This window comes from Anguilla anguilla, chromosome 4 (assembly GCF_013347855.1).
Source record: "Anguilla anguilla isolate fAngAng1 chromosome 4, fAngAng1.pri, whole genome shotgun sequence".
In the NCBI taxonomy this organism is placed as follows: domain Eukaryota; kingdom Metazoa; phylum Chordata; class Actinopteri; order Anguilliformes; family Anguillidae; genus Anguilla; species Anguilla anguilla.
In genome coordinates this window covers 27,526,943-27,539,623 of record NC_049204.1, presented here as the reverse complement: position 1 = coordinate 27,539,623, position 12,681 = coordinate 27,526,943, and the positions used below count along the sequence as shown (strand labels likewise).

General features: G+C 40.8%; 1 protein-coding gene across 4 annotated transcripts in view; it reads right to left on the bottom strand.

Annotated features, from left to right (window-relative positions):
* Positions 1 to 12,681, bottom strand: part of sgip1a (SH3GL interacting endocytic adaptor 1a) — a 75,555-nt gene that overhangs the window by 54,322 nt on the left and 8,552 nt on the right. For all 4 annotated transcript variants that reach the window (XM_035413745.1, XM_035413744.1, XM_035413747.1 and 1 more), the window contains exon 2: positions 3,492 to 3,636. In XM_035413745.1, coding sequence (XP_035269636.1) covers positions 3,492 to 3,534 — 43 coding nt within the window. In that variant the 5' untranslated portion in view covers positions 3,535 to 3,636. The remainder of the gene's footprint in view (positions 1 to 3,491; positions 3,637 to 12,681) is intronic.

Sequence of the window (12,681 nt, the reverse complement as noted above, 5' to 3'; positions counted from 1 at the left end):
TCTCCCTGTTTGGACACGCCTCGGTCACAGCCTAACCTGAACCAAGCCTGCACTGCCTCACTGGGTGGAATCTATTCTCCACAGTCATGCTCGGGGTCCATGTGAGAGCCCCCCCTTCCCAGCCGAGTCCCCGCCCTACCCCCAGCCTCCCCCCCTCTCCCTCCCTCCCCCGCAGCGAGACCCCGCCCACCAGCAGGCAAGGTGCCTTCTGGTACACAGCGGTAGGGGCAGATTTACAGAACTGAATGGAGGGGATTTGCTAAATAAAGCCTAATACCCTAAGCCTCGTCTTGGTGCTAGAAATGCTGTAGTAAAACCAGCTCTTTTTTTTTTTGCTAAAAGCTCCACAGTAACAGTCCTTGCAACAGTCATGTTCTGAGCATGCTAAACACAGGTTTTGGATCAGCTGTGCTTTTACACGCAAAGTTTACCTCAGTCTGGTAGCCGCTAACCCAGAGCAATCAGTATTCTGCAGTGCCAAACATCAGATGTATGCAGCCAGAGGAAGGAGAGATTACACATTAAGCTCCTCGGGGATGGAAACATTTTCTGTCCAATCCTAGTTTGCACTGTTAACACAGCCATTCTCTGTCAACAACCTCTTTAGCATATCTTTGGACTAATGCTTACTGAAGAACACTGTCAGGGAACTGGCGTGCTCACACTTCACACCACACGTGATGAACCATGACACAGCCCAGCTCAGTGCTGAGAAATGCGGTGGGGTGGGCTGTTTCCACTCTAATCTCAGCTGAGCCTGCGTGTGCACGCTGCTGACCTGAGACAGAGGGTAGAGACACCATGAATCTGAGAGCCACAGTGCTCATTAGCCCGCCAGGCTATTCCAACAGCCAGCCAGACATATATCAATAATGAGCAACAATTCCAAGCAAAAGCAGAGGCACTGAACCAACAGAACTATTTAATGTGCTGTGAAAACCAGCTCCTTTACGTGGTCTCAGGGGAACCACTTCCAGAACTAAACTGAAATTATAAAAAGACACAACTCACAAGGCATCTTAGAACCTTAGAGAAGTGAAAAGTGAGTATAAATCAAATATTAACCTCCTAACTCTTCCTATGTATTTCCATGTAATGCTTCTTTATAAAGCTCTTAACATGTTAAATGCTACATGCTACACATACTTGGACCTTTAGTATTACTGAAGTCCTGCATGCTGACCCCATAGCATTTACACATGGATGACCACACACAATGTACTTAGACCTGTACACAGGGTACATTTACAGTACAGTGGGAAAAATCCCCAGTGTTACTTCACAGGGATCTTCTCCAGCATCCAAGTGAGAATCAGGAACTAGGGAAACGGGCTAGCTTGAATGCATCTGCATTCGTTACTGTATGTTTCTCTACACAGGCCTTTCCTTTAATTTGTCACCCGTCTGTAAATAACACGCGTTTGATTACAACAACAGGTCATTCGGCCCCCTACAGGCTAGTCTAGTGCAAACAGGGTCCTGTTCATTGGAAGAGAACGCTTAAGACGGGTGGCCATGTGTACAGATGACATATACACCCCAGAAATGGCATTTTCTCATTTTTCAAACAAAATGGCATTTTAAATAAATGCATGTGAAGAGTTTTATCCCCTACTCACAGTATATGTGAGGATATAGCTCTGGTATACTCACATTAACATTTATAACATTAAATTACAATATAGGAAAAACATAGAAGCGTCCACCTGATTAACATGAGCAAATAGTGGCAGACCTGGCTGGCAACATTCCCAGACCAGCAGTTATAGATGCAAATAGAAGCACTAGTTCAAGTTAACTAGCTCAAGTTTTTTTTCTTTTCTATTTTATGTACTTTGTACTTTCTTTGTTACTTTTGCTTTTATTTATGTAAAGCACACTGGGCTGCCTCTGTGTATGAAGTGTGCTATAGAAATACATTTTGATTGATTGATTGACTGAACTACGCTAACCAAAAAAAGTGCTAATTCTAAATACAAGAAGAGAAACATATATTCATAAATGGTGAAAATGAATGTTAATTAGTGCAAATGGTGAGAGGTGCTAGGGGTGGGGATGGGACCAATATGCAGTCTGAAGAGCTGGGTCTTCAGTCAGTGGAAGACAGTCAATGATTCTACTGCCCTGACCGCTAAAGGAAGTTACAGACAAGCTCTATGATTGGGAGAAACAACCACAAAGGGTGGGTAGAGACAGTTGCCTCGAGGTTGAGAAATGACGTCAACCCCACAGGTCTCCGCTGATTCGCACTCAGTTCTCCGGATTGAACGGACACTGCACACTGACCAAGCACGGCCATGTAATTAGGGCCATCTCTTTCACAACCAACCCAGGCTTTCCATGGAACATCTCTCAGCACCATTTCATCAGATAAAGGATAAGCACAACAGCCACCTTCACTGTTAGCCATTTCAAACATTAGCTTTAGAGCTTCAGACAGATGACTAGACAGGCTACGCAGAGTTTTAATATTTCAGGGATATATTTCATATTTCAAATGTAGAAGAACAACTCCTGAGAATTAAAAGATATACATTTATAAAAGACAAATCTCAAATCCCTTAAGACAAAGCAAGTGGATGATAAATGTGATTTTTCCAATGAAAGTGTGCACAGGAAAAACAGAACGTTCTCTACCAGCACACTGTGTTCTCCATGACAGTCACACATCTGTTGCACATTATAAAGATGATGGAGAGAGAATGTATCTGACAGGAAGTCTTTTTTCCCAAATCAAGGCTACATATACCTAATAAAAAGTCACAGTTTTTCAAAAGATATGGATTGGCAAATATTTCATGTTCAGTGAACAGAATGAGCATACTCAATTACTTCTCAGTGACTAACCAAACAAACCCCCTGCATCTAACACCTACATGTACTATAGGCCTGCACATGCACTCAGGAAGCTGAAAGGACAGGACTGTACAGAACTGAGGTAGCATGATTAACAGACAGCAGGTGGAGCTGGGCTCACAGCCATATCAATCACTCATGCTGAGAGAGAAAGAAGAATATTACAAATATCTACGGGGTCTACATTGACAACCGCCTGCAATGCTACATTGCAGATAACACCCATAAAAACAAAGGAGTCTGCACCAAAATATAATATCACTATACATACATGCAAGGGACAGAATAACTTTAAAAATGTCTGTGCTGATCCCTTATGCAGCTCTAATGCTGCATTTGAGACAATGCGGTACAGAAAACTGTGTTCGTAGACTTTATTTAGACGAATTATCATTTGACCCATTTGTAATGCAGCTCACAATCCATCTTGTTCAGCTTATTCACATTTGACAGTGAAGAGGCCTTCACATAGTGGGTCCATACTGTTCCACCATGAAAAGTGTTGGTGAGCACAGCACTGCTTTAATGAAGCCAACAGAAGTGAAATGTGTTGCTGTCTCATTAATCAAGACTTGCAGACAGACAGGCACACAACATACAGATGTTTACTCAGATTCAAGACAAGGTCCTCTTACCTGCGACAATGCGGAACCAGCCAGTACACAACTCCTCAGCCATTTACCGGGCTCTCCATGGAGTGAGGCGAGACTCAGGTGGTCCAGAACAGACAGACAGAAGGACAGACGGACTACACGGAGCAAATCCAGCAGTGGCAGGGACCTACGAGCAGAGACAGAGAAATAAGAGCAGAAAAAAAAACGTACCCCCCTTCCCTTCCAAACAGCGCATGTGCACACGCATGCACATGCACAGGAAGCTTCCCAGATCCTCGGGAGAACAGTGGCGAGGAAGAAGGCCAGCCAGGCCCTGCGTCTGAAGGTTACTCTTCCCTGCTTTTCCCTGAGAGAGTGACCTGCTATCTGTGTGTGTGCGTGAGTGAGAGAGAGGGAGAGAGAGATGGTAGGAAGTGGCTTTCTCTGGTGACACAGCGGATGAGGCCAGCTGCAATGAAATATTTTGTAACCCCTAACACCCTGCATCCAGGAGAGGAGAGAAAGACAGCAGAGTGTAGAGTGAAACATTGAGTAAGCAGTGAAGGAGGGAGGAAACAGAAAAGAGCAGAAAGCGAAAGGGAAACAGGGGAGAGTAGGCAGAACAGAGGGAAAGGAGCAGGGACTTAGGTAAAGGAAGAATCAAGAGGGGAACAGGAAGAAGGGAGTAGAGAAAGAAGTGGCAAGAAAGGAGAAAGGAACTAAAAGAAAGGATTAGGGAACAGATAGAAGGGAATTGAAGAATAAGGAAAAGAGAAGGGAAGAGGGAGGAGGGAGCTTACAGTAATAAAATAATAATAATAATAATAATAATAATAATAATAATACAGGCAGTCACCGGGTTAAGAACGTCCGACTTACGGACAACTCCTACTTATGAACAGACTGCCATAAAGCCTATTGCATTAAAAATTTCAGTTAAATTCAATGGTTCGTAATAACGAACGCGCACACTACTTTGTGACGCTCATGAAAACATTGCGCGGCTTATATACAGTATATATAATAAAATATATACTATAAACTAAGACAAACATTTGACTAACTGGCGCTCAATAAGAACCGTATGTAGGCTACCTGTTCTAACTTACCTACAAATTCGACTTAAAGACAGACTTAGGAACGAATCTCGTTCGTAACCTGGGGACTGCCTGTAATAATAATAATAATAATAATGATACATTTTATTTATATAGCACCTTTCAAGCACAGAGCACAAAGTGCCTTCCAAAGCAGATAAAAATAAATTACAGCACATGGGGTACAATAAAAGCAGTATAAAAAAATAGCCTAAAACAAAGAAGAAGTAAGCACAGTACAGGGTTTCCCCCAGAAAAGTTGTTAGGCCCGGTGGCAAGTATCTTTTGACGGGGGCTGGCGGCCGGCGGCCAAGTGTCTTTTTTGACAGGGGCCCGGCGCGGGCCAGCAACAGACTGATGGCAGCATTAAGGTAGGGTCCTATAGTTTCTGTGATAACAGAATCACGGATGGAATCGCGGAATTGAGAATTTAAAAAAGCTATAACACAGATTCCATAGGGCCCTACATTAAGTCAATGCTAAAAGCTGACTGGAGATTTGAAAATATAACTACGTAATGTGAATGTTATAAAAAGTCATTTATTCAACACACATTTAAAAAATCAACAACTATTTACAGCATAGCAGAGTCCTGCAAAGAATCTGACAACAATGTACAGTCTTGGAATGCTGTGTTTTCAACAACAACAAAAGAAATTAAATAAATAATATCAAAGTTTTTGCACTCTACAAAAAACTTGTATTCAAGTCCTAATTGGCTACTGAATCTTACAACAAGCCTTGGAATGCTGGGCACATTTAAAAAATTTAAAAAACTGTCTAAATAAATTCAAAATAAATTATAAACTCAAAAATGCCATCTAACCTGTGCTCGTTCAAATGACAAAATCTGCGTATTTCAGATCTCTACCATGAACATTTTCGGAGTGTGTACGTTTATCCAGTTTTTAATATGCTAATGTAGATTGAAATGTGCACAATTTTGCGACGCAAATAGAATGTTTTCCTCGTCTAAACTAATTGAGAACTGTCTCTATCATGTCATTTCTAATCCAGTACAATAATTAAAAACAAGTTGACACCAATAATAACGTTAATCAGTTTAAGGGACTTTCTGCCTGCTCATTTTTCAGCTCAGCACCTGTCACTGGGGCACCCAGTGGTTTTCTTTCACTTTAAAAAAGACCAGGTCAAAACCTAGTACACGGTTTTGAGGACTGTCCCGCTACTGCGGTCCAGCCATAGACCGTATAAAAATATAGACGAAGTGCTTCATGACATCACCCACTGATTTGCTAAGGATAGTGCTCACTGGCGCATGAAGCCCAAACTACGGCGCAGCCACATTGCCCGTTGCAACCAACGCAAGCGCAGTGGAGCGAAAGAGTGGAGTCCACAACTACAGGAAAATCCACCCTGACTACTTACATGGTATTTAGACACGCCCATGTCTGGACAACAAGAGTGGCCTCGCAACCACAGAACTGTACTGTCATAACATTTCAAAAAAGTTAATTGTGCAAGTTACGTTTAGTGTTAAGATATTTACATAGAAAAATAGATAAAATAGATCACTAGCTAACTAGCTTACTAGCTAGCTAGTTATATAGACAGATAGATACCAGAACTCTAGATAGCTAGACAGATTTATCACGAGATAACTAGATAGCAAGTTAGCTAGATAGATCGATAGCAAGACAGTAAGCTTGCTCCCCCTAGCTAAGTAAATCCCCCAAGCTTGTCTTCTTAAAGATGCTTCAAAACTGCTTACAAATCTGATTTCACCAACAACATATACAAATTATAAAAGACTTGAGAATCAACTGAAACCCCGAAATGGTCAGAAATCGCGTTTTGATATAGAACCTTGTATATCTGAAAATGTCTCAAATATAGTAACCGAAAGAACTGGAGAGAAGAATCCTTATTATAGCGGTTAGTACAGTTTTTAGTACAGTCCAAGGTCCAAAAATGCACACAACATTTTTGGACCTTGGACTTTTAAATGGAGAGATCCAATGTAGCTAGCTAATCGGAATAAAACAACACAGCATCACACCTGCCGCTGAACCACTCTGCCTGCCTGCGAGGATGGGGAAATCCTTATTATGGTCATACGGTAGTAGGACAAGCCACATTGCACGCTCTGAAATTAACCCAGATTTGGGAATTTTGGCGGCATTATTTTTAAAAATCAGACGCAGTGGAGACATTACAAGGGATGGGATTAACTAGTTAAACCATCATTTCTTGTGTAAAAAATTTATTGACTTTATATTTCCTCTGAAAAAATTCTCAGGCTTTCCTAAACTAAGAGTAAACATTCAGTGGGCGGGGTTTCAAGTTCTTTTTGCAACCAGGCGTTGCAGTTCACGCAGTAGCCACTGGGGTAAAAGGCTTCACTAATAGAGGCAAGTTGTTGCCCGTTGGGTCCAGCCAAAAATAACTAGCACTTTACTGTAAGCGGTGGGTACAGACCATTTGACAATTAGGACGTTGGCTCTTCTCCATTGCTCTTAATGGTCTGCAAGAAAATACAAATAATTCGAAATCCACGCCTGCAAATCCATTATTAAAATACTTGGTAGATTTGTTAATCACCGCTGATGGCGTTAATTTCTACTTTTTTAACGTGACTTTCGAAAGGTTAGCTGGCGTAGTCGTAAAATTTAGTGTCAACACATTACTACGGTAGCGCTTCCAATATTGCTTGTGTCGAAAGTGCTGCGCCGGAAACAGCGATAGATTTAGCACGAGCCACATCTGTCCAAAATGTAAACAAGAAGGCAGTCTTCACGGTCGGGGAAAATTTTATGACAGCGTCACCCAGCGAGTGAACACCACAAACGGCGGTGGTGTAACAGTTATTAGGTCATTACTAACTGATTGTGGCAGAAACCAGCGGTGAAAACTTGCTAGGTTAACCACCTAACCACCCCCCCAATTTCAAAAACTCATCGGATCTACACGAATCACACAAATGACCTATTTTGGATACAAAACGGCGAATTTCGCCTAAAAGCGACTAGTTTGCAGGTATGCGTGAAGAGTGCCTGACCCTCAACCATAGCGTTTTCCCCCAAAGATGGTATTTCTAGATATAGCCTAATTTTGCCGCTGTGTTAACACATTTCTACGTTTGCCGCTCAGGCACTCTTCACCGTAAGAAATTTTAGGATTTTCCGATTTTTTTTTGTGTCGAAAGTGCTCCGACGGAAACAACGATAAATTTACTGCGGAGCCACCTGTCCAAAATGTAAACAAGTCCGGCAGTTTTCACGGTCGGGAAAAAAATGATGACAACTTTGTCGTGCACATCAATGTCATCAAGCTAACGTTATTAATGAACAAGTGAAGTCGTTATTTCGATGGCTATAAGTCATGTAATGTTACAATGTATCGAACGTTACATGCATGCTACTAGTTTAACATTACCTACACACTGCTTAAGTTAATATAAAAAAGAATGTATGCCTACTTACCAACGAGATTAAGTGATAACGCGGAAGTTTGTAACGAGGTTAGTCAGCCTACTAAATAAGAAATGGTGGCTTGCTAGGTAACGTTAGCTTGTGATAGTTGGAAGCGTCAAGTGTTGAACGTCACTCACGTTACGCACAATGAGGGTAAAGAACACTGATCTCAAACCTGCTGTTTTAGTGCGTTCACGTTTTAACCAACATATGTCAGTGAGCCCACTGTAACTGTAGGCCTAGTTAAAAAACATCTTTAAAATACTTTTTTTTTTTTAATTTCCCGATGCTTAGGCCCGGCGGGCCGCCGGACTTGCAATACACTGGCGGAAACCGTGCAGTAAAAGCAAAACATAATAAAAGGAAATGATAACACAATAGCGTTAAGGCACAATAATTAAAAAGGAGCTATCAGTCATTACAGCAGGCTGTTTCGTAAAAAAAGCAAAGGTTATTGTATGGAAGGCTGTTCCAGAGCCTAGGGGCCATTACAGCAAAGGACTAATCACCTCAAGATTTTAATCTAGACCATGGGAACAGCCAAAAGCCCAAGGCTGGCAGATCTGAGAGGCCTCTGGGGACAATAAGGAGTTAAAAGTTCACAAAACCATGTAACCATGCGCCAAACCATGTAAGGCCTTGCAGGTAATTAATAAAACTTTAAAATAGATTCTAAAAGTTACAGGCAACCAGTGCAGAGAAGCCAGAATTGGGGTGGTATGGAGAAAACGCTTATTCCGGGTCAATAGCCTAGCGGTGGAATTCTGTACAGTTTACAGGTGAGCTATAGCGCGACAGTACATTACATTACATTTATTTAGAAGACGCTTTTATCCAAAGCGACGTACAAAAGTGCATTTCATGGTCATGGACAACTACAAAACACAGGTTCCATAAGATACGATACTCATTTCATACAGCTATTTCTAACACAGTTTAGTTCACACAGTGAACACTATTCTGACCTAACTTATGCCAAGCCAAACTAGGAAGAAGAACAAGCTACAGTATTAGGACAAATACAAATTACCAAAAAGTGCTGGAATGGGGGTACATGTAACATGAGTGTCATGAAAGAGGGGGATTTAAAGTGAAATAATATAGAGTGGTGGTCGTTAGTTCAGGTATAGTCTGAAGAGATGCGTCTTCAGACCATGGCAGAAGATGGGTAGTGAGGGAGAGGTTCAAAGAGGGACAGGGAGTTCGTTCCACCATTGAGTTCATTTCACGACAGTGAAGGCATGTGAGCAAAGCATTACAATAGTCAAGACAAGATGAAATAAAAGCATTATGATTCTTTCAGTGGTGCTAAAAGACAAAAAATCCAATTTTAGACATATTCCTAAGTTAAAAACATCTCTGAACCAGTTTTTTTTACTATGTTGCTCAAAATTCAGAGTATGAGCTCACATGCTTTGTATTTAGATGACTCTAGTGACACACAATTACAGATAATAGAAATGCAATCAAATTTATTGAATTCTTGCAGAATATATAGGCAATTCAATATTCATTGTCAGATGAAAACCGGATGTAGAGTAACTGAGTTGGGTAAATGAATGGGTCGAATACATTTGTTTGCACTTCATGTTTACATATAGGCTACTTTACATACACACAAGTCTTGAACTCTGAAGGGAAATCTGTCCTTCAGCTAATTTATACACACAGCCAGCATAATAGATTTCAAAAAAGGGGCCAATGAGTTACCCTGCCCAGGAATAAGAGGGTATAGATAAAGGAAGAAAATATGGAGGAGGGACATTAGAGTTCATTCAGTGGCCACTGACGGAAAAACATGCTACTGGTGCTCAGCTGAGACATCTAAAATTAAGACAAATAAATAAAGACTAAATAAAACAAAGTCTGACAATATACAGTACATAGCTTTGAAAGCGGCAATTTCAAGCTACAGTGCCTTGCGTCTCCTGACTTTCCCCACATCAGCAGGCCCTTGGAGAGCTCCCAGGTCCCCTTGTGCCCCCTCGCCTGCTGGCCCACAGCCCGCAGAGCCTGCAGCTTCCCTGCTAACCAGGTAATTGAAAAGCAGGATCTGGAGTCACGCTGGCTTTAGATGAGCAAATCACTTCCCCTCACTATATCTCACAGTTTATCCATTATTTATCTGTGTGCCGGGCGCTAATTGACCCCCGGAAGACGAGAGGGAGAGATACAGTGACACTCCCTTCAGGGAGAACAGAGTATGACCATACCGTGTACATCACAGTGACATGTGCTCAGCAGAGCCCTCTAGTGCCCACTCTGTGGCACTGAAACAAGCCTCCATGACTCCCAACCATGTAAACTAACTCATTAAACTTTATGCACATTTTCATGATGTCCCACCATAACCAAATGTCCCCTACCCAAAATTTTTCTGGCACAGAAAGGCTGGTGAAATGACATTTTTACACAAACAAGCCATTATTTTAAGAACCCACTTATGAGGTTATTCTGTCATTTTAGTTACTCAGCATGGTTCAGCAAAATCCCACAGAGAAAAATAAAGCTCATGACACTTCTGTTTCTATTTTGGCACAGAGCGCATTTGTTATTGTCGTATGCGCTCTAACATCAGGCCATGAGGAAATGGTATAAATTTCACATCTCTTCAGTCCTTACCTGATTAAATGAAATGATCAAATTCTTTTTTTTAATGAATGAAGCTCTAACTACAGCTGATTGTATATGCAATCTTGCGCATGTGAAAAGTTCATCAGCATTTCTCAATATTACTGCATTTCACATTATATATTCTGACTTGCCAGTGATCAGGTGACCACATTGTCAGCAACTAGGCCCCCAATGATTTCCCGTGTCAGTTCATAATGGAATCAATTCAGAAATGTAACCTCTTGCTAAAGGAAACATTTGTCATACAGTCCACTACAGAAAACAAAACCATGTGTTGTTCCAACTGATAACTGTACATGCCATTTCAGACATCATGTAGCCTTAAGAGGGTAAACCATTGAACCATCGATAACCTATTGAATACACATTAAATATCCAATTAAGAACAACTAGCAGCACAGGTTGAAATTATGAATGAACACCAGTCAGAAAACCCCAGCTTTATTGTGTATATGGATTCCTTAGGTTTCTAAGAATATTCTATGGCTACAATTCACATAAGACAAATACCACCATCAGGGTAGTATATCGTGTAACTGGTGGACAAAATCTAAATTAGTGAGAAAAATTCTTAAACTATAGGAAATCCCACTCTCCAGAAAAGGGAAACAAACATCATCACTATTTTTTAGTATCCACTATTAAAAAAATATTTAATCTACCTAACCCGCTATGTCCATCTTTAACTTGCAGCACAACTCTATTTCTAGAAGAGAAAAAACAAATAGCTCAAGATATAGAACAAGACTGCCCCCTAGTGACAAATTCTCACAAAGCATTCCAACAGATGAGATCTGAGCACTCCAACTTTCCAGGTGTCTGTCACAGGAGAAAGGTATTGGCCCTTCAGCAAGTTTGAGCAAGCTCAAATACCTGCTACAACAGGGAATGTACAGCTTAGCAATACAGGATCATGGGTTTCAGGAATTTCTGGTACATAGACACAATGCAAACTCACATGAGGTTACATTAAACTTTCACACATTGACTGACCCTAAATTTTAAATTGCAACTTGTGTTTGAATTTCTCAATAACAGCCAGTGTTAATGATTTCACCTCATTGCCTATATTTGCATTGCCTACACGTGCTTTCATCAGTAACCTGCATAAGGTCACCAGCCTACTTTTCCTTTCAGTAAAAGCTAAGGTACAGATTACAAATTGTATCATTTTTAAATTTTCCACTGTGTAGAAGTGTCCAATAACAAGGACGTTTGCAAAGCAGCTTCATAAGTAGGATACTGTTGACCCCTTCAGGTTTTATTTTTTAATCAACACGTTTCTGATTGAACTGACTGAACCTTCAAAGATTTCAAATGCAGCATCAGGTTAGAAATGGCACATATTGTATCCTTAAAAAAACACAATTGTAACTTTTTATGGAAAGGCTCTTTAAATGAGTTTGGTTATTATACAGGTATGCATATGTATGAGCATCTTGCATTGACTGACACTACTGGAGTTGAGAGTTTGATGGATCACAGCTTAATTATGCCTCTGTATTTTATATGTCAGCTCTCAAAGGTAACAGTACTTACATTCATAGGATATATTGCTGTGAGACCTGGCCTATATGGTTAATACTGACAATCAATGAGCTTATCGGGAGAATACAACTGTGCTGGAATGCTTTCATTCTGTTCGCCATGGCTGCGGACATCAAGTACACACATCATCGACTGAAAAGGAGCGCAATCTCTCAACGTAATGTTTTTTGATGAGATTATATTATTCTTCACATAAACAAAACCGAAATAGGAAGGTAAACTGGCTTAATTAAAGTATTTGTCTATTCTGGCTGAATAATAGGTATTTTATCATTTATTTCCACATCTTAAATGACAATCAACTGTATAGCAGAAAGCATAAACAAGACTGCATCTGACCTACTTTCTCCACAGCATTTCAAACTTCCAGCAGGGGGCAGTTTGATATTTTACTGTGGTAGAGAAAAGTCCTAGCTTTGTACTCCCTTAACTCTACACTATTTCTTGCTGTATTATTTCCTTTCTGTGCAAGGGAAATAATGCAAACAAAAAACGTTCAGATGTGAGTTCTTGTTGGGA